At 50.6% G+C, this 22,411-nt stretch overlaps 1 protein-coding gene across 1 annotated transcript in view; it reads left to right on the forward strand.

Annotated features, from left to right (window-relative positions):
* Positions 1–22,411, forward strand: part of Itpr2 (inositol 1,4,5-trisphosphate receptor type 2) — a gene marked incomplete at its 3' end in the record, with an annotated part of 262,276 nt that overhangs the window by 140,846 nt on the left and 99,019 nt on the right. The window contains 3 exon segments of the mRNA XM_055605618.1: positions 4,888–5,078; positions 7,969–8,111; positions 10,371–10,479. Of these exon segments, the coding sequence (XP_055461593.1) occupies positions 4,888–5,078; positions 7,969–8,111; positions 10,371–10,479 (443 nt within the window).

Genomic DNA, 22,411 nt, shown 5'->3' on the forward strand with positions numbered 1-22,411 from the left:
TGATTACATCTTAAAGCCCCTGAAAAGACTTGGCACATTCAGGAAATCTGTAGGATTTATAAGCCTAATTAGGCGGTTAGCCTTATAATAAAAATACCAGTGAGGAAAGGTGGGTCATTTTGAGAGTTGTTTTCTCGAGGCGGAGGTCCCTCAAAGCAAAGGGCAGCTGCGCTGCCCTCTCACACACACTCCTTAGGGACTCAGGTCCTCTGTCTTAGGGAGGCAGTGGTTGTATCTTAGCGGCAGAAGAGGAGAGCTTCTGTACAAGAATGTAATACCCCCGTGTTGCACGCTGCAGGCGTGAAGAAATGGGCATGGTGGGCTCCTTCCCTGATTACTGCTGTTAACCCCGGGGATTTACCCTGCTTGTCTACACCACCGATTCCAGAGTGTTTCTAGCTGGCTGGAATATAACTCAGTTTCAATCATGGATTTGACTTAAAACCATTTTCCTAGTTAATGCTCGGTACATGAGAGAAAACAAATGCTTTTTCTAATCCTGGTGTTCCTTTCTGACCCGAACCTCAGGTACTTCAAACAACCTATGGAAATCTGACTCGGTGCTTTCTTTCCCTCCCTCCCTCCCTTCCTTCCTTCCTTCCTTTTCCTTTTCCTTTTCCTTTTCCTTTTTTTTTCTGAGACAGAGTTTCTCTGTGTAGCCCTGCCTGTCCTACACTCACTTTGTAGACCAGGCTGGCCTTGAACTCACAGAGATCCGCCTGCCTCTGCCTCCTGGGTGCTGGGATCACAGGTGTGTGCTGCCACATGCAGCCAGAATTTTCTGTTTTGATTTCAAACTAGTTCCTGTATCATTTTGACAGACTATTCCAGCCCATGCTTGTACAGGTTGCTTATTTTAAATTTATTCTGTTTGCTGTTGTGTTGAGGTGCTGGGAATTGAGCCAAGAGCTTCCTGCCTGTTGGGTGTGTCTCCACTGAGCTGTACTCCCAGCCCTTAACGTGTTTGTTCAGTGTCGTGGGCACTTCACTTATCTTAGCTCAGATTTGTTCTCCTCAGGGTTAATCTTCTTCTATACCTTCAAAGTCAGGATTTAGCCACAGGCTACAGTTTACATCTGGGCCTGGGGAACAGGAAAATATTCGAGTGGTTTATGATGGTGGAGCCTCTTGAGCTTTGTCTCCATGAGCCACCACTGAATGGGGAGAGCAGCAGCTCCTGGGCACACCCTGGCTGCCACGTGATGCTGGGCATACTCACTCCAGCAAGGGCGCGGACTCCACTGAGCCGAGTGTCCATGGGCCTCACTGCCAGAGGTTCCTGCAGGGACTCCTTGGATGTCATATTATTATTATTTAAAAAAAAATTTTGTTACTGTTGTTTTAAGGCATGTGTCTCTGTGTGTCTTTGTGTGGGTTTGTGCACAGACCATGGAGGCCAGGAGAGGGCAACATGGGTTCTGAGACTTGACCTCAGATCCTCTGGAAATAAGTGCTCTTAACCACTAAGCTGTCTGTGCATCCCGGCCTGCTGGATCCGGGTGGCAGTCGGGTGCAGTGTGCTGTGAGGAAAGCGAAGGCCTGTAAGGTTCTGTTGCTTTGCTCAGGTGGGGAGTGACCCTCAAGCAGCGCCATCCTGGGCTCAGCTGCTCAGATGGTCAAAGCTAACGGTGCTGGTGGGAGAATAGACTCAGCAGACTTTGGGGAGCAAGATTAAGTGTTGAGAACATATGTGTTGCTCGGCAGTGTGGAGGCTGCCTGCCCAGAGAACAGCATGGTGTAGTGTGGGCACAGACGCTGTGTGCCTCAAAGGGAGCTTGACCAAGGACAGTGGGGGTCTGTTCTAGGAGAATCCAGGCAGCAGGGGTCTGGCTCTCAGATCCCAGCATTCCTAAGCCTTCAGCTGGAACTTGTCTTTAGGTTGGTACCTGGCTCTGTGTTGGCAGCAGAAACTGCTTGTTACGAAGTTTTCAACAGTGGAAATAGCACCATCTGATATTTTCCTGTTTACATTAACGAAGACCCAATTCTCTCTTTCTCCCCCACCCTCGTCTTTCCTGCCACTCCTCTCTCTCCTCCGCTCTCTTTCCCATCTCTCTCTCCTTCTCTTCTCCCTATCTCTGTAGCCTCTCTCTACCACCCTGTTTCCACCTCCTTCCCTCTCCTCCAGTCTCTCTTCTCTTTGCCTGGCTCTTCTCTCCTCCTGTCCCCTCATCTTCTCCCCTTCCTTTGTCTTCCATCTCCCTCTCCCCCTCTTCTTCTCTTGTCCTCTCTCACCTCTTTATCTCTCCTGCTCTCTTTTCTCCTTCTTCTCCTCCCTTTCTCCCCCATTCTTTCTTCCCATCTTTAGCACTTAGAACACAGCTCCTGGTGCCTGTCGCTGTAACCCTCACTGTGATCCATGCATGTCTGTTTCTTCTCCGAGCAGCTGTAAGTGTTGTCCTTTCACATGATATCACAAGGAAACACTGTCCTTTCACACTCCTTTTCTCTCTCTGCTTCTTGTTGGATGTGTTACTGGGTTCCTGTGGTTGTGATCTGTGATATTTGCATTCCAGTTAGAATAGAATTATTTTTTCCTCTGGGGTTATAAATCTGACGTATAAATGTGTAACTATTTGCAACAAAAATGCAGTCTGTGGAACTGAGTTTTTCGATGGAAGACGGATGGTGCCCGGGCAGGTGCTGATGGCGCCAGGCTCTCCCAGCAGCTCCAGGCGATGGCTGGGTCTGGCCTTTTTGTTAGTTTTGTTGTTGCTGCAGCTGTTGTCACCCTGGATGTGTAGCCCATAACCTACCTTTCTTCCTTTACGTGGTGCTTCTGCCTCTGTGTGTCTGTCTTTTCCTGCTTTCTGGTACAGAGCAGTCAAAGCAGACAGGGCAGAGCCTAATGACCTTCACCTTGATGACATTTATAAAGACCCTATTACTAAATGAGGTCACATTTCCAGGAACTGATAACTCAGACACACCAGGTTTGCTTTGGGGGGATACGATTCACCCTTTGACAGCATTCTAAAGGTTCACCGGAATGTGGCCCCTGCCTATTTAGTCCTGCTAACAGCCAGTGGCTCCTTTATCCAGACACTTTGCTTCACACACAAGAAACTTCTCTTTAAAAAGGTTTATTTTGAGTTTATGTGTGTACATGTATGTCTGCTTGTCTGTATGTGCATCACATGCATGCAGGGCTTTGAGTGGCCAGAAGAGGGCATCAGAGTCCCAGGGACTGGAGTTGAGGGGCAGCTGTCAGCTGAGCCTCATGGGAATCAAACCCCAGCCAGCCAAGCAGCGGGCACTTCACCAGCGGAGCGCCTCCTGCCACAGTGAAGGTCGTAATTCTGCATAATCAGTTGTCTGTTACTTTAATACTTTCATGTGTCAGGTCTGTATCTCCCCGGGTCGGCCCTTCCCACTTCACCATCTCTTTGTTTCCCCTTTAGTCGTTATGCTTTATGTTCTAGAAGGCTCCTTGCTGTCTTTTCCAGTTTGCCACTTTGTTTCTATGCTTTTTCAGTTAATCTTTGAAAGGTTTATTTTTACCAGCATATTTTAATTTTCAAGAGTTTTTCCCTTTCTTTAAAAGTTTTTGGGTGTGGTATCTACCCAGATTTTCCAGGGACAGTAATTAGGACTAAAAATTGCTCGCTTTCTCTGAATCACCTGTTTCACTGACATCTTTGTTCTCCATGCTGATGTTTTTATTTGTGATCTGGGGCTTCCTTGTCACCATGGGTAAGGACTGACAGTGGGACAGGGGTTGTGGCATGAGTGCCCACTGCAGTTTAGAAGGTCTGCTCCTGGCCTGTGATCCTTGTCAAAATGAGAAAGGCCGACCTGGGGGTTTCTGTGGGAAGGGCTTAGCAAATGGCTTGGGAACTTTCCCTTCGTGCATGTTTATGAGACGCTGAGGAAGAGCATGGAGTGTGAAGGGGATTTGCTTGGCGGTTGGAGTTCCTGTGTCTTTCCCTCCCTGGACCCGCCCCCTTGCACGCTGCCACGTACCCTTTATCTGATGGTCTTTGAAGTCACTTCTGCCAAGTCTCCACACTGGCATCTGGCACTCTCCGCGGTTATGTGTTCTTTCTTAAGAGAATGCTTTGTTTCTCAGCTTTCTCCTCTGGGTGAGAGCAGCTGCATCAGCCTTCCCAGTTTTGCTGGTCAGAGGGAGGAGGGCCTTCCTTCCCACCATTCACGAGGGCTCTGCAGCAGCAGTGAACCCCAGGTCCCACCTTCTACCGACTCCTTGTCCTCCAGGCAGACCTGCTTTGAGTCCAGTCTTTTGGGGGACATTTTCTTCTCCAGTGGCCTAGTTACCTCTTCTGGAAATGCCACAACGCTTCTGTTTTCTTTACGCAAGCATTCGAATGCTTGGTATTATTGTCTGGTAAGGTAGGTTGACAGTGTGTCCCAGGAAAAGAGGCAGGAGCCGCATACCACCTTCCCTGTTTCTGCTGTGAGAAACATTTGATCACATGCAGTTTTGTGGGTACACACACACACACATGTAAACACACATACGCCCTCTAATTAAGTCAATAGCTTGGCAGGATTTGGCTGTGTGTTTTCTGTCTGGGTTTTTATTTTCTTTGGCATTGGGGAAGGTAAAGACTTGCAGGCTTGTTCAGGTGCTTTTCCATATTGGTGTTGAAATAAAGTACACCTCACCTCAAACATTAATCAAATAGGACCTTGAAGGCTCAGTGATCACATATTACTAACGGGTCTGAAGAACTGAGATAACTTCAGCAGTTTGCACCTGAAAGTATGTGAAATGGTTGCATGGGAAAGTTGTGAGATTTAGACTTCCCTCTCCTCCCTTTCTTAAAGTCTTTCATGTTTATTAGTGTGTTTGACTAACGTTCCAAAGGCTTTACCCTAATTGAGAGAGCAATGCTTCCCATCTTCCGTTTTTCCTTTTCTTTTCAGCCAAAAATCGTGGGATTGCGATCCCTGTGGACTTGGACAGCCAGGTGAACACCCTCTTCATGAAGAACCACTCAAGTACCGTGCAGAGAGCAGCCATGGGCTGGAGGCTCTCTGCCCGCTCTGGACCTCGCTTCAAGGAAGCTCTCGGAGGGCCCGCCTGGGACTACAGAAACATTATTGAGAAGTTACAGGTACGGTGAGAACATGAAGTGACACCGATATTTTCTAGATTCTGTGTTCTTAAAACATGTCTTATAGTATAGTATGGTTGAAAATATCACATTCTGGGTGGGTGGTGGTGGTGCACACCTTTAATCGCAGCAGTCGGGAGGAAGAGGCAGGTGGATCTCTCTGAGTTTGAGGCCAGCCTGGTCTACAGAGTGAGTCCAGGACAGCCAGGGCTACACAGAGAAACCAGGTCTCAAAATAAAATAAAATAAAACAAAATATCAAATCTTCATTGGAGGTAAAGCTTTTTAAAATAATTATCTGCCACCACCACCCTTTAAATGAGTAATTTCTGGGTAGATTGTGTTGACTTTTTAATGAGGGTAGATAATTTGAGGTGTTTTGATGATTTCTTAGTGAGTAGTGATCCTTGATATAAAATAATTATAATGCCAATAATAAAATTCGTAAGAATAGTTTACTGTAAAAAATATATGTAATAAATTAAGTTTTCATAGTACTGACTCAGTTTACCTGCCAGCATTCACGTGTATCCCGTTGGTCAGAATGAGCCAGTGCTCCCTTCCCCAGGCCCTTGCGTGGTTTGTGGAGGTCTTTGTCCATAGTCTGGCCTGTACATTCAGCACAGTGAGCAAATGGCACATAGCTTCAAATTTCCGTGGCTGCCACAGCGAAACACCGTAGGCAGGGTGCTTTGAACAGCAGAAATGTGTTCTGTTACAATTCTGGAGGCCTCCGTCTAAGATCTAGGTACCAGTGGGCCAGGCTTCTGGTGGGCCCGCTGTTGTGGACAGCTGGCTTCTCCTGTCTGTCCTCTGTGCGGGTGCGGGCCTGTCCCCTAGGGGACACTACCCAGTCATATCAGATTAGACAGAGGCTCACATGAACTCACCTTATCCCGGTGAGATGCCTGGCTTGTCCCAGATAGCTCAGGCTCTGCCTGTTCCCAGGCAGGACCTGACACAGGGCTTTGGGGAGGTGGTTAGATCTGCAGGGTGGACCCCGTGAGTGGCTCACTTCTCTGACACTGTAGACCTAGCGCAGTGTGTCTGTCCTCTACCACGTCGGGACACTGCGACATGGCCCGAGCGTGAACCAGGAAACACGCACAAAGCCTGGCAGTTCCTGGGTGTGTGAGCCTGTAGTGGTGTGGACAGATGTGTGTGACGGAAGTATCAAGCAGAATGTTCTAGCATGTATACAGAGGTAAAATCACAGCGTGGGATGAGCAGTCTTGGTGGAGAAGGAGCTGGAGCAGGAAGAAGGACCACGAGCAAGCAGGGCTTAGCGAAGAAGGGGTCAGGACATACTGGGAAGTTAAGTATGGCATCACAGAAGCCAGGGGAAGGCCGTGTGAAGCTAAGTGTCGCCATGTGGAGCCCTGGTAAGGTGGGGGAGAAGTGATCACCCACAGGAGAGGCAGGTGACGCTCACGGCTCACGCTCACTCAGTGCTGACGGGGGCTGACGCCTGACAGGAAGGGGCGGTGTGCGTCAGGAACTGCTCTGGGCAGGTGCTTTCAGTCTCCACAGCGAACCTAGGTGTCCCGCCGGCATCATGATGTCACGGGGCCAGTTCTGAGTCACAAGAAGGAAGACCTCACCCCAGAACAGCCTGAGCATCTCCTGCCCCGTGGCAGAAGCTAGAGGGTGGTCTGCAGGCCAGGCTCGGCAGCCATGGCCGTTTCTGCTAGGCATCCTCACCCACTCCACAGCACTTCCTTCATTTTAGCTGTTTCAGAGTTTCTCGGGAGGCTGCCTGGAAACTGAAGACGGGGTCTCAGGGACCCGGCTGTTGTAGCCGCCATTTGCGAGCTCAGTAGGCGAGCTCTCCAAGGCTGAGTGTTTCCTGGCTTCTGCTTCGGACTGGCCTCCCATGTCACACAGGACTAATCTGATTTTTGGGATCTCGCCCTCAAGGCCACCTTGAGAGCTGAAGGGGTGAAGTTTCCTATCCCTGCCGGTACGGTGGTCTCTCGGGCCGTGCGTGCCTCACGGTAGGGGCTGCGTAGTGTTCTGCCCGGAGAGCGGAGTAAGCTTGGCCGGCATGAGCAGTGGGGCCTTGGTGCTAAGTGCCGGGCTCCTCTCGACCATCTCAGCAGGCCCTGAGAAAGTTTTGGCCTGATTCAGGGATAGCACTGCGGCTCTTTTTATCAAGTAACAGGGTGAGAAGGGCCTGCTGGAAATGTGGCCAATCAGGCTTATCAGCAAGTGTAATTTGGAAGAGTGTTGAATGTCCGCAAACCCTGCGTAGTATACTAACATGCTGTGAATATGAATCAGTGGGTTTTTCCCTGGGTGACCAGCGACACACACGGAATGTTGTTGAGCGGCTGCCGTGGACAGCTCTAATCTACTCCCGGTTGTGTCTCCACTGTCTGTGGAGTCCCGAGTCTTCTTGCACATGATCCTCAGAAGGCTCAGCTGTCTACCAGCCCATTCTCTTATGAATTCGTTCAAAAGCGTACATAGGGCTGGAGAGCTAGCTCAGTGGGTAGCGCGCGCGCGCGCGCGCGCACACACACACACACACACACTTCTCCTCCTGATCTAGCACCAATGTCAGGCAGCTCGCAATGGCGGTAACTCTAGCCTCAGGGACTCTGACACCCTCTTGTGGCTTCCATGGGTAGCCGCTCTCAGGTGCACGTGCCCTTCCTCTCATGTATATATAACTTAACACCCTTTAAAACACATAGATGTGGGGAGAGAGGGAGGGAGAGAGGCAGAGGGAGAGGAAGAGTGGGGAGGGGATGATAGGAGCGAACGAAGCCACACTGTGCTGAGGCGGAAACTGAGCATTTGGTGTTGTGGGAGGCCAGGCCAGGCCGGCTTGTGTGGCCCGCCCCCACGCCTGGAAGGGTGCTCACGTGGTCGCTGCGCCTCTCCGCAGGATGTCGTGGCCTCCCTGGAGCAGCAGTTCAGCCCCATGATGCAGGCGGAGTTCTCCGTGCTCGTCGATGTGCTGTACAGCCCGGAGCTGCTGTTCCCGGAGGGAAGCGATGCCAGGATAAGATGTGGAGCCTTCATGTCGAAGTAAGTGGCGTCACCAGGGGCCGTGCCAGGGCGGGAGAGGGGCCCCTCCAGCAGCCTGCCTTCATGCTGCCAGTGGCTCACAGAGTCCAGAACACACACGATGATCCCTTCCAGAGAAGACACGCACAAAGGAGCTGCAGGCTGGTGGCTTCTAGGCCCACATTGGCCGCACAAATTAAACCTTAGACTGATGGAGTGAGATAGCTCAGCCCTCAGGTGTGTCTCTGGTCGTCAGTGGCTGCACTGGGCTACCGTCTTCGACCCCACAGACTTGGGGGTTGCTGTTAGCACAGGGTCCTGCTGGGCAGCAGGGGTCCAGGACGTGAAGGCGGGGTGTGGGAGGGACGTCACTGAAGTAGCCCAAATCCCTGGTGAAGACGGAGGCAGTGCACGGGAGAGAGAGCAGACAGGCGGCGTGGCAGTGCCTTACAGACCCACGCCAGGCGGAGGAGGGCTTGCTTCGCGTGAGAGGCTCCTGGGCTGTTTGCGGCCAGGCGCTCAGGTTGACTGTGGCGCCCTCACTCCACCCCGTCCCCTCTCTCTGAAGAGCCGAGAACTGCGTTTGTAAGCAGGAAGTCTAGACAAAGTGTTGTCGCTAGCCACGCCAGGCCTGGGCACTGCCGCGCACGCATGCTAATAAAGCCTCAGCCGTGGCTGGCTTAGTTTCCCCACTTCCTCCAGAGACTCCATCCTGTGGTTCCTGATGAGGGATGGCCTACAGGGGTGGGTGGAGGGCAGCCTGGGGAAGAGCATGAACCCTGCTTGGTCACAGTGGGAGGAGAGAAGAGGCTGGCGTGGGCGCTTCCCTCCAGAGACCTGTCTGCTTCTCGAGGACCCTCCGCCGCTCTCAGGGAACCCGAGGGTTTCCACGTCCACACAGGCAAAGGAGAGCAGAAGAGCAGAGCTTAGGGCAGATAGAGTCTGGGACAGCGTGCGCACACACCAGCGCCGTCCTGTCAGAGCATCAAGGTCCCGAGGGGCATTCTGGCCCCTTTTCACTAGTCACCATCTTGTGGACATAGCCCCCACTCTCACCTCCTCTCTGCGCTCTCCTGGCCAGCCTGACCTTCTCGGCCCACCTCTCCCTGGCCCTGGACATCTTCTGATTCAAGTGCCATCTCTCTGATGCCTTCTCGACCAACTCTAGGAAATCCCTGGAACAAAATAACGTTTTTGTTGTTGTTTTGTTTTTGCCTAGCTTACTGGCTTTTTTAGTACCACTGTTTAGACTTCAGCGGCACTTGTCACGCTGGATGGCTGTGGGCAGCCTGTTGCCTGCTGGGACTCTGTCCTGAAGCCCCAGAGGTCGGGTGGTGGATTGCAGCCCTCACAGGGGTGTGAGCTTGAAGTCCATCTCCAGGTGTCCCGCTAGGATTGTGTCACCGGGAGCATGTTGTGTCCTCTGACTGATCCACCTTCCGCCTCAGTAAGCAGCCTGGTTATGTAGCTGACTCTGCCTTGTGGGGAGGATGAGCCCAGAGAGTCCCAGGGAGGTCCCTTCCTCACTCTGATGGCTGAGAGCGCTAGCTGGGCACTAGCGGAGGAAGCAGTCCTCGTTCCGTCCCGTGGCTCCATTCTAAGTGGACAGTTATATCCCATAGTGCTTTTGCTGTGCTGCAGGAATCTGTCATTTTCAGGCTGCATCTCGCTGTTCCTCTAGGAATGCGTGTCTCACAGGGGCGTGAAGGACCAGTTTCTTGGCAATGCAGTCTATGGGGGCTGAGTTACATGTCCTGGTCATAAATGTTCCACCTGGAGCTGACTCTTGGGTGGTTGCGCCCGTGGTTCTGAGTCTTCTAGACCCCGGTGCGCACTTCACGGTAGAAGAAAGGGCTGTGTCTCATCCGCATTGTAGCAGGGATCGGCCATCTTGATGCCGCTCCGTTCCTTCTAACCACAGCAGGTGCTCGTGTCTGCCAGTGCTCATGCGTGGAATGTGGAGCCTGCTGCACTGTGGCATCACGCCGTCTGTGATGTGTAATTAGCGTGATATAACGCGTAGGAACTCATACATGATGTGGTGTATAGCACGCTGCGATCTTCACACTAGCAAAGAGGATGGATGGGGTGTTACTTCCCTGTTTCTCAGAGTGCCACAGCCCACTTGAGAGCATGCTGAATCCGAGGAGCACTGGACATAGAAATACCTCTGCAGAATCTATACGCTGATACAGAGTTCTGAGACTTGTGACGTCACGTGTCCAGTCCACACAGCATGAGAACTTGGTGTCCTTTTAAGATGTAATGTTTTGTTTTCAGGCTGATTAATCACACGAAGAAACTGATGGAGAAAGAGGAAAAGCTGTGCATTAAAATCCTCCAGACGCTGCGGGAGATGCTGGAGAAGAAGGACAGCTTCGTGGAGGAGGTAGTCTTTTCAGTGTTCAGCACGTGAAAGTAGACTTGTCTGTTTATTCAGTTATTTTTTGAAAGAAAGTAAAATTTCCAGAATGCTGCAGGATGGACTGTAACAGACCACTATGCAAGCGCTTCCTCCTGGCTGTAACAACTGGGTGTTCCTCAGGGCAGCTGCGTCATTGCGGTGTTACGGCGTTTCCTTCCGTGTCTGGGGTTGGACCCTCTCGACTGCAGGGGCCCGATGTGTGTCTTATTCATGGTGCAGCAGTCTGTCTTGGTCGTGCATGTTGTCTTCGTGGGTTCTGATGGGCTGTTGGGCTGAGAGACTTCCCTGTGACCCAGGTCCTGGGCGTGCAGTACTCCACTGCCTCGCTGAACGCCTGAATCTGACCCCGCGAGGTGAGGAAGACTGAGATGCGTTGTCCAGATGTCACGGACGGTGCCACGGCTTGCAGAGAGTGTCTGTATGTGCTGGCATGCGTTTTCTAAGTTCTAATTCCGTGTTTGTGTTATTTTTATGGTATTAAGCCGAGTATTATGAGATAATAGTATTGTTCTAAGTAAAGGGAGGAGCTGTTTCTGTTCTTAGCTGCATTAACAAATGCGCAGCTGATAGTCATAGAAATACCAACACATAGAGTGTCAGTTGGTTATTAAAATCGACAGGCCGGTGCTCATTAAGTGGCAGCCAGCAGCGTTTTAATACCCACGGTGATAGGCTTACATATAAAATAGGACTCTTGAGAAGCTTTTCATCTTGAAAGCCAGCTACCTGTTCTCTTGCGCTAAGCATCACGCAGATCGTGTAGAGAAGTGCCTTGGCCTGTCTGTGGAGTATTTCCAGAAGTGCTGATCCTGTGCCGTTCAGCACTGCCGAGGCTTGAGCTTTGGTGGCAGATACACGCGCTTTCTAATTCCAGAAGGTCTGCTGGGATTGAATCCTTTTCCCTTAGCATGAAGTGTGAAAAGAAAAGGGATGGAATGGTGGTTGTCAATAGGAAGGGCTTTGCTTCAGAACCCTGCCGTAGAGGGGCAGGTGACATGGCTCTGTCGCTAAAGTTCTTGCCACGCAAGTGTTCGTTCAGCCCCCGGAACCAATGTGAAAAGCTGGACTCGGTGGCAAACACTTGTAACCTCAGAGTTGGGACCCCTGGGGCTCGTTGGCCAGGCGGCCTGGCTACTGGGTGGGTTCAGAGCAGGGAGAGACTGCCTCAGAGCACGCGTCTGCAAGCAGAGGGGCAGCCGTGCATGGAGGCACACGCACATTGGTGTTTGCTGTACTAATGAAAACACCCACTTCAGTTCCAATGGGTTAGCACTGTTCTAACAACAACTCACTAAAGTCAACACGGTCAGTGTAAGTTTAGCAGGAAGAGAACCTTCCACACCTTAGTATACGCTAATTAGGATTTGCAGCATCCTCATGTGAGCCTTAGGGCACTGCTGCCAGTTTGCCGATTTCCCGTGAGCCCTTGGTGCAGTGCTGCTGGTTGGCCGACTTCACGGTGCCCGTGGTCCCCAAGCAGAACAATTAGGTCAACATCGTTTCTTCTGACAAGCCTCCAGTTTGACACACAGATCCACACTCGGTGCTCCAGAGGGAGAGGGAGGAGCATGGCGGACTGTTTTAGCGCCTCTCGGACTTAATTATCCTTTCTCCCGCTCGAGCTCAGCCTCCCTCTCTCTTCCTTCTTTCCTCTTTGGTCTAGAAAACTCCGTGCGTGCATACACATGCAAAAGTGCATACGTGCACACACTCATGCCTGCCACACACATTACAATAGTGATAATAAAATAACAGCGACGGTGGCGATGAAGTGGAAGGTAGAGGCTAGAGAGGTGACTCCGTGGATACGGACACGGGCTGCTCTGCCGGAAGACCCAGGTTCGATTCCCGGCACCCACATGACAGCTTACACTGTCTACAACTCCGGGAGATCTGACACCGTTTTCTGGCCTCTGAGGGCACCAGGCACATCCCGTCACAGAAATACAGACACACAAAGTGACCGGCCAAACATGAAAAAGAGAAAAAAGAGGAAAAAGGAATAGAATGTAGCACGTGCCGTAGTCTGGTGCTGTGGCGAGACGCTGACCCGGGGCAGCCTGAGGGAAGAAAGGATTTCCTGGGCGTGCAGGTCACTGTCCATCACTGAGGAGCCAAGGCAGGAGCCGCACACTGAAGCAGAGACTGGAGGATGCTGCCCGGCTCCCTCTGGCTTCCGCAGCGGCTACCTTTCTATGAGGCCTGGTCTGCTCACCCAGGGGTGGTTCCAGCCACAGTGGGCTGGGCCTCCGCATCAGTCGGCAATCAAGAAAGTGCCACAGACACCCACAGGCGCATCTGGTGCTGGGAATTCTCCAGCTGAGGGGCTCTCTTCCCAGCCGTGTCAGGCCAACAGCCACGGTCAGCCGTCAGCAGCCAGCAGCACTCCAGACAAGCCGAGAATCAGATAAGCCTCTAAGAAAACAATTAAATGTGTGTGTGTGCGTGCGTGCGTGTGTGTGTGTGTGTATGTGTGTGTGTGTGTGTGTGCGCGAGCATGCATGTGAGTGTGTGCGAGCACGAGCACGAGTGTACAAGGAAACATGGGCAGAGGGATTATCAGGGCCCAAGTTCTTCCACCTTGCTAGTTCCTGTGTCTGCTAAGAACAAGCTAAGACAGAAATGTGTGGAGAGGCTCTCGGATTTTAAGTCAGCTTTGAGTTCTTTAGAAGCTGAGACTCCTGTCCCCAGGGAGTGGAAAGGAACAGCATGGAGGGATTCAACTGTGTGCCTCGGCCCTGGGTGGCTGCTGTGTCCACTGTGGCCTCTGAAACCTGGTACTTAATGGTCTTTGCTGGTGGACAGGGAGACTTCAACCAGCACTAAGGGGTGCGCCAACACACCCAGCTTTGCTCTGCTTTGTCATCATCATGGAGTTTATGGGGTCCTAGTTTGTCTGACTTTGGACCTTGCTCTACGTCCCCTCAGCGGTCCCTTTGGTGTGTGCCGCCATTTTTCAGAAACCAGGAACTTGTTGAGGCCGAGCGAGGCTGTCAGGTAAGCTTCAGCCCTGCTTATGCGAGCTGAGCTCCCACAAAGCTGTGCACAGCTTGTCTCCATGTGCATGCCACACCTGTACACATTTACCTAGAGGTAAATGTGTACCCGGACTCCAGTGTGACAGTGCCTGTCCAGTTTTACTCTTCACTGCTGTTGCATTCAGCAAACTTGCCTGGTTCTTTTCTCCCTCCTCAGAGAATTCAGGAGAAAAACAGTTTACCACAACTGATGTAATAAGTTGAATACATTTGACATCCAGCAGCTACCGAAACCTAAAAATGCTGATCATTCAATATGAAATGTGGCTCTGACTTGAATATAAAAGGGTTTGACTCCAGAAAGACTTTGTCCGGCCTCTATCTGTCAAAACTTTGCTGATCATAACTTTTTGATGAGTTAACAAGTATCGAGAGAACTCTAAGGGAACAAAATAGTTCAAGACAGAAGTTATATCCCTGCTTATTGCTGTAATCCCAGGCATTAATGTATAGAATGTGGTACCCCGTGAAGCTTTGTAAAGAGGGGCTTTTAACCATAACACACCATTGAAAACCTTCCCATGTGGAGACTTTAGGTTTGAGGAGAAGCCCATGACCAACGTGGCTCCTGGAGTCAAAAGTAGAACACAGGAGCCATGCTGTACAGGAGACGGGTGCAGTGAGCCTAGGGCTCTAGATGTGTTAATTTCCAGTGAGTCAGGCGTTAGTTGATGTTCTGGCCACATATGAATGAGAAAACAATAATTCACTACCTATACACAGCTATTAGAAATGAGCTTTTCACTCAGTGCTGGTCCCCACAGACCAACAATGCCGTTCAAAGTACACTTTGGGAATGTGGCTTGCTTCCCGGCAGAGTGCACGCCTGCCGTGGTGGTTTGAATAGGGATGGCCCCCGTAGGTTTATGTGTTCGAAAGCTTGGCCACAGGGAGTGACACTGTTAGGAGGCATGGCCTTGTTGGAGGAAGTGTGTCATTGTGGAGGTGGGCCTTGAGGTCTCCTATGCTCAAGCTATGCCCAGTGTGGCACACAGTCTCCTTCTGCTGCCTGTGGATCAGGATGTAGAATCTCAGCTTCCTCTCCAGCGCCTGCCTGCACGCTGCCTGCACGCTGCCATGCTTCCCACCACAATGATAATGCACTAAACCCCTGAACCTGTAAGCCAGACCCAATTAAATGTTCTCCTTTATAAAGGTTGCCATGGTCATGTGTCTCTTTGCATCATAAAACCCAAAGAAGACACCTGCTGTGCACCAGGCCCAGATTTGGACCCCAAAGTCACTCTGTGCGTGGAGCTAACGGGCCCGTGGGTTCCCAGGCACCTTACCCGCCTCGGTCTCCTCCTTGTTGCCTGTCACAAACGCAGACAGCTAGGTCACATCTTAGGTATAGCTAGTTCTTGGCCCCAGACCGAGTGCTGACACCTCTGCATCTGTTCTGTTCTCTGTGTCTGCATCTGTTGGTGCTGGGGCTTCAGTTCTTCCTTCCAGGACTTGAATCCTACCCCATCAGCTTTGTTCCTGTCCGCGCAGCTGGAGCCACAGAGGTAGAGTTCTTGGAATCGCTGTCTGAAGGCTTTCCGCAAGGTGTGGTACCGAATCCTAGGCATCAGGAAGTACCAGCTGCACTTTCATGTATGACGCATGCTGCGTGACTTCCAGGGGAGACAAAAAGTTAAGCCTGTGCCCCGTGCTTATGTGGGAATGGGAGCGGAGTGGGAAGTCGGCAGCCGAGACATTTGCCAATGGTTTGGGGTGGCCAGTGCGATTGTTCTCACAGATTAGTTAATGTATATATGCATGTGAGTGCAAGTGCCTGCTCAGGCCAGATGAGGGCAGTAGACCTGGAATTACAGGGGCTTGTGAGCCACTCGCTATGGGTGCTGGGAACCAAACTCAGGTTCCCCTGCAGAGAGCAGTGTGTGCTCCAACAGCTGAGCCATCTTCCCGGCGTCCTGAGTCTTGTCTTAGGAGTGGCTCGCTAGGCTTGAGTTACCTCAGTGCCAGGATTAAAGGTGTGTGCCGCACACCAGTACTACGCTCAACTCTTTTTAAAATTACTTTTTATAGTGTGTGCTGTGGCAGAGGACAACTTTGTGCTATCGGGACCCAGCGATCAGACGCTGGTTACCAGGCCCACATGGCTACCTTGTCAGCCCTGGAGCTGTTTTCAAGCATACGTCATTTGTATAAAATAACAGCTGGATGCGTGGCGCTCTGCTTCATGTGTGTAACACTTAGATGGCGTGGCTGTCCCCACCCCTCAGAGGCCAATGAGCGACCATAGAGCTGGGCTGCCATACCCCAGGCGACCAGTGGGTGTCACTGTCCCGTAAAGGATGTCTCAGAGCAGCTGAGGCGAAACCTTCAAATTATGAAAATGCTTTCATTCCTTCTCATTTATCTTTTCAATTCTCACTATATAATTTCAAATGCTCAAGCCAGATGAGATCAAAGCTGTTTTACCTAAGCTAGTTGGACTAATGTAGTCAAATTTTATTCAGAATTTTAGTCATCGGGGTTATTTTATGCAGTTCATCACCTGTTTAATTTTAGCTACTGTAATATTACTTACTTCCTTTGGTTCTACTTTGATATTAAGTAAAGACACAGACACATCTTGCAATCATAAAAATCACGCATTTAAACTTTTTTGTGTTTTCTCTCCGTGTGTCACATTTACACTGTCACAGTTTGTCTTTCAAACCCTTGATTTTGAAAGCAGTAGGCCCACACCGCCTTGTGCCTGGCTCCGGATGCTTGTGTGCAGATAGACTTTTAGGAACTTGAATAGAGGAAGGGAGAGGCGTTCATTTGGCACTCACTGTTTGCGTGCTCGCCCAGCAGTCGCAATAAAGTGCCGGAGAAGGCATGGGGTGGGCGCAAGTTCAGACACATACACCACAGGCGTGCGAGCTCAGCATCAGCAAGCCGAGCAACACTCCTCAGAAACTAGGTATGCATAGCCTTCCACGAGTGTGTGTGTCCTGTCTGAGTGCTGGGAACAAACGCGAGTGGATCTGACGCTCGGAATTTGTGGCTCCCTGGGCTCACACTGGGAGGAGCAATTGCTGGCAACTTGTTATGCTCAGTGAACATCTTGAATACGTTATCCCTTCGTGGCCCAAGTTTACGGGTTTATGTGAAAGAGAGTTGTATGGTGTACATGCAACGCCTCCTTCTCTGTGGCTGGAGGTGACTCCTGTCCTGATCCGATCTGTGTGCTCTGTGCCCACTTTTAGTGAATGCCTTGTGTTTACTGCCCTGAAAGTTCCCAAAACCCATGATGGCACAAGTGGACACTGCAGATTAGAGCCACAGGGTGTGGTCAGAGGAGATACGGATGGCTGAGCCCGGAGCGGCCTGCCAACAGCAGCCTGGGGTTATGTAACTCCCCGCAGTGTCTGGCGCTGAGCCTCCCTGGAGGCAGGTCACATGCCGAGCCATGCTGCTGGCCCGAGCTCAGCTCGGCTGCTCTGGATGTCTGCATGGCAGGAGCTTCCTGGACTGGAAGGCAGGTGTTAATCGGCAGCACATAAACTGATGAGCGGCAGCTGAATCCCAGCAAGGACATTTGCTGTCTGCCTGTCATGTGTCTGTCTGTCTGTATCTTACTTTGCTCCTGAAGAGCAAAAAATAAGCATTATGTAACATGGGTAAATAATGTGGTCAGAGGAAGGAAGGAACTCCGATCTCGTCACTAGAGAGACTAGGCTCACAGCACTCGAATGTTCTGTGTCGATGGGTCAGCGATGACTACAGAAGCCAGAACTACAGAAACAACATTTGGGGCACCAATTTTGAAAGTTTGTGTAGATGGCTACCAGTGTTTTCCCCAGTGCCATGGTCTATGAAGGAGAGTAAGGAAATTTGCAATTTTAAGGAACATTAGTGAAAAAAATAATCTTTAGAGTCTGAGTTCAAGTCACTTCTTAGTTTTTAAGATTTCTACTTCATTTTTTGTCTGTGTGTGCAAGTGTCCATAGGGTCAGGAGAGGGTGCTGGACCTTGGAACCTTTGTCAGCTGTAGGGCCATCTTTCTGGCCCACAAACAGCCTTTTAACATTGGGCAGTTCTGCTTTGTGAGAGTCATGGAATTGGGCCTGTCAGAAATGAACCTTATTGTGTGGCTGTGACCTAGATGATATCTCTGGAAGGAGATCTGGCGGTGCAGGGCGTAGGATTGGGAGATGGAAGCCCAGGAAAAAGGTTGAGGCTGATTTGTCTTACACGGCCTCAAGGAGAACGCAGAAGATGCCACCTGAGCTCCGAGCTCTTGCCCGCCTCTGGCTTCCTGCCTGCAGGGATTCAGCAGTCATCTCCTTGCTGATATCTGTGAGTAGAAATCAAAAGCCCTGAAACGCGGTGCCCAGACATGCCCTCTCTGCTGCGTCAGCAGGGATTAGCTGCTCAGTTCTGTGACTTTGGGTGGATTCCTGTTAAACTATAACAAGACCAGTGTGGATATTTTTTTTTCCTCTTGCAAAAGTCTCTTTGTTTTTCTCTTATTCTTTAAAACCTTCTTGGAATGAGAGTTTGTTGAATGGCACTTTCTCTTTCAACCCCTATCACACGTGGATTTTGTGTGCTGTTTTCTAACACACTCAAAACCAATCATAACAATCAGCTCTTTAACTGGTCATCTGACTTATGTGGGACACCTGACACACGTGTAATTTACTTTTCCTGTCATCAGAATGTGTGTTTGTAGGAGGCGCGTTTACTCCACTGAGCAAAGGGAAGCTGGGCATGGTCAGAGTGCTAGGAGGTGGCTAGGTATATGCTCCAAACAGACCACAGTGTTTCACACGGCTGTGCATGCAGGCCACGCCCTCGGCTGCATTTTAGGGCAATGCTCACTAATTGCGCTTAGAAGGTAGGCCCCCCCGGAAGGTCTGCTTTTAATTTAATTTTTAAAACAATCTTCATGTGTATGTGGTGTGTGTGTGTGTGTGTTTGTGTGTGTGTGTGTGTGTATGCATGCTTGCATGTGTGTGGTGGGCTCATGTTTGTGTGGGTGCTTGTGGGGGTCGGAGGTTGATACCGGGAGACATCCTCCCTCGCTCGTTCACCTCCTTCCTGGGGGCTTTTTGCCAGACCCAGGCCTCACCTGCTGTGGCCGGCCTCCCAGCTTGCTCTGGGCCTCCAGCTCTGCCCTCTGGGGTTGCGTTTGCAGTCTACCTGCCACACGTGGCCCCCGGGATGCCGGGAATCCAGACTGCAGCCCTGAGGCTGGCACAGCAAGCCAGCTGCCGGGGCCTCCCAGCCCGGGATGCTTTCTAAATAGCGCCCTAGATGGTTCTGATGTGAGAGTCACGTCTGCTTCCTGCCTGACAGTCCCACCTTCAGAGACGGCATTGCCACCTCTGTTGGTGCTGTTCGTCTGATGTGCTCAGATGCCACTGACCCTCCATGTGTGTGGGGTCCACACAGAAAACACTTAGAAGGGAGACTGCATGTACAGGACGGGACTTCTTTCTATTTTTATTCCACAAAGACTGTAGAAAGCGGCTGGAGAGGTGGCCCAGCGCTTAAGAGCACTTTCTTGCAGAGGAGCAGTCACCCACAGGGAGGAGCACAGCTGCCTGTAACTCTGGTTGCAGGGACCCAACACTTCTCCTGACTTCTGTATTTTCCCGCATGTGCCTATTCAGCGCTCAGGCACGCGTACACACTGAATAAAATAGGTATTAAAAAGGAGTTTCGTCCAACAGTTCACAGTGTATTTTTATGGTGTTAGCCACTAACAGTTAACCCAGAGACATTTTCAAGTGTCCAGGAGCGTCTGCGTAGGTTATATGCAGAGATCCTGCTGTTTTGGAGCCCAGTGTGTATGTACAAACACACACATAATAAAGTGTGAGTGTACGTGTGTGTACCTGTGTGCTTCTGCCGTGCAGCCTGTGCATTTGACCAGACTGTACCTAGTTTATTTCTTGTTGTTTCTTGGCAAAGGATAGCGGAAAATATATCCCGTCAGGATGTTCGCTGGTGTTCTGCGGCCAGCACAGTGGTGCTATTCTTTAACAGCCGAAAGGACGCGGGAAAACGGCATGAGCTGCGGAAAGGCCAGCTAGCCTCCAGGTCTGAAATCGAGACTCACAGTCTAACTCTGTTAATGAGCAAATTCAGAGTGGGTGTAGCGAGTGGTGATGGAGGGGCAGCTCGTTATTGTAACGGACAGTAGCCTTGCCCTTACATTTTACAGAGTAAGGAAGGAGCCACTGCTCCTGCCTCCTACAGTCGGGCCTGGCTTTTTGTTTATTTCTTTTCCTGGCTTTATTTAACGGATACTGTAGCTCCGGCTGCAGGCTGGGGCTAGGGCTCCCGCAGCCTCTGTCTTGTACTCACGCCCCACACTTTGTTTTGTGTTTCCAGTATTTATGTTAAAGGGGAGTGCTGGAAAGGAGCCATTCACCTGTGTTTCATGGCACCCCACCATTGTGGCTGGGACTTTTGAGCAGTGCAGCGGGCTCCGAGTACAAGGAATGGACTTCATTTTGAAGTTAGTAAGAGGGTCTGTTGTGTTTTGCACACATGCACTTTTTCTAAGAATGCATCCACAGTGGTGTGCCTGTCACACAACGCCCAAGGGTATGACCGGTAGCCACAAAGGCTTGTGTGTTTTTTTTTAATTTCAATTTCAGTATTTGGACCACATAATGAATAAGAGCAAACCTTAATGGCATGGTAGCTGCCCCGCTGAGTTTGGCTAGTGCTGCTCAAATGCTGGTGGTCGTGAGTGATGCACAGATAAACCCTCCCTCCCTGGGCAGCCATTGGCTAACTGCCTGGCCCCTCAGGCGGGGGTGGGGCCTTGGTCACTTCTCTCTCACCTTGGATGAGATTGACTGCCCTGATCCTGTGCAGGTGATTATAGCTGCAGGATTCAGGAGCACAGGCCTCGTCCTGTCCAAAAGACAGCATTTCACAGCATTTCACAGGCCTCCTCCCCTCCTCTGGCTCTGGCCTTCCTCCCACTCCAGTGTTTCTCTGGGCTTTGGGTACCTCGGCCGATGGAGGTGCCTCGTGTCCACCTGGAAACCTTCTCATAACTTACACAAACACTGGTGGAGGGCCTTGTGGGTTGTTGGTGCATTGTGGACCCTTGATACTGGGTGAGTCAACTTTTCTTTGCAAATGAACAGATCTTGTCAACTTTGCATCAATGTTGCCAGTGCACATGTCATGGATGACCAAAGTCTTCTTCTATACGCTCTCATCTAACTCGGGAGGACTGCTTCTTTGCTCTTTTATTAATTTCGGAAGAAATGATTATTATTTTAATTTCATACTGTTTTTATCATCTCTTCCTCAATTTCATTTTTTTTGTTTGTTTGCTTTGTTTTTGTTCTGCATAGTAATAGTCCTTTAGAGGTGAGGATGGCATCATTTAAAAATGATTTATTTATTTCTATTTTGTGTGTATGGGTGTTTTGCCTGAATGGGCATGCAGTCCCTGTGGAGGCCAGAAGAGGGCCTCAGATTCAGTGGGATTGGAGTTACAGATGTTGTGATCTGCCATGTGGGTGTTGGGACCCAAACTCTGGTCCCCCAGAAGACAAGCGAGTGCTCTCAAACACATCTTCACCTCTATTAATCATAGTTTTAACCAATAAAAAGCAGAAAAAACCCTAATTATTTATTAAGCCTTATTATTTTCTATGTATTGTCAATAATTATATTTAAAGGAGTTGTAACTAAAGAGTGTTTTAAGATTAGTTTTTTTGTTAAAACATAGATTTCAGCAGCCAAGAGAAACAGATGAGGTGGAGCCCAAGCTCTAGCACTAGGCTGTACACAGCAGGTGGCCTGCACACAGCAGGGGGCCTGCACAGCTGGCCATCCTGAGGCTGACAGCTTCCAGATGATAGTTACATAAGTCACCCAAGATGGCCCTGTGTATCCTTTCCAGACAGTCCTGGAAGACACACGTGCCGGGCAGCAGGCATTCAGACGAAAACATAGCAATTTACTCTTCGATAATTATCATTGCTTAGAGCCAGTCCGGGACTTGATTGATCCATACAGAGAAATGTCTTCTTGTATGGATTTCTGTCAAGATTAGCAACATGACTGCGGTCCATATTTCTGTAAATCACTGCCCCATTCACTAGAGGAAGCAGCTGAGACCACTTTGTTCTCTGTGCCTGGAGGCTCAGTTGATACAAACCCAGACACAGACCATCCACCAGTCCAGTTTCCTCTCCCTTCCTTTTCCTCTCTTGTCTTTCTCTTTTGAAAGACTCCAGCTTCTTAAGCCTTTTCCTTGAAAACTGACAAATGAAGAACCCAACGGAAACTTACTTGCTGGCTGATAAAATAACAAATAAACACGAAGACCAGGGCTCCAAGGTGGAGGCTTTCCCGTCCCCGGCTCCTGTCCTGCTGAGTGGGCCTCCACAATTCCATGCTTGCTCGCCCTGTGCTGTTGAGGCTGCCCTGTGTCTTTGCAGGGAGCTACAGCCCAGGAGACAGGCCACTTTCCTCAGGCCTCGCAGAGGTGCTGGTGGTGGCTGTGCCTGGCTGGGCAGACGACCAGAAATGTCGTTGGGTTCCGTCTCTTGGCAGGTGGTGAGCTAGCACCAGCCTCTCGTAGCTGTGAGGCTGAGAGGGATTTCTGTCCTGTTGGGAAGTGCAGCCAATGAGCAAGAAGGTCTGCTGGTTCCGTGGATCTTTGCAGTAGCCTCGGTGCCCAGGAGGAAAACCCACCTAGGTTCTCCCCAAAGGTTAGCCCAGCGGTGGTGCGGCGCTGTCCTGATGTAGGAACCTTTACGGTGCAGGCTGGACATGGCTCTCACAACCCGCAAAGTCTGAGCACAGGGGTGTGCCCAGAGGCTTGGAGCAAGGAAAGTGAGGCAGGGGCATAACTGGGGGGTTGTTCCCAATGCGGGAGT

The sequence above is a fragment of the Psammomys obesus genome, unplaced genomic scaffold, assembly GCF_907164565.1.
Source record: "Psammomys obesus unplaced genomic scaffold, mPsaObe1.curated_primary_1811, whole genome shotgun sequence".
In the NCBI taxonomy this organism is placed as follows: Eukaryota; Metazoa; Chordata; class Mammalia; order Rodentia; family Muridae; genus Psammomys; species Psammomys obesus.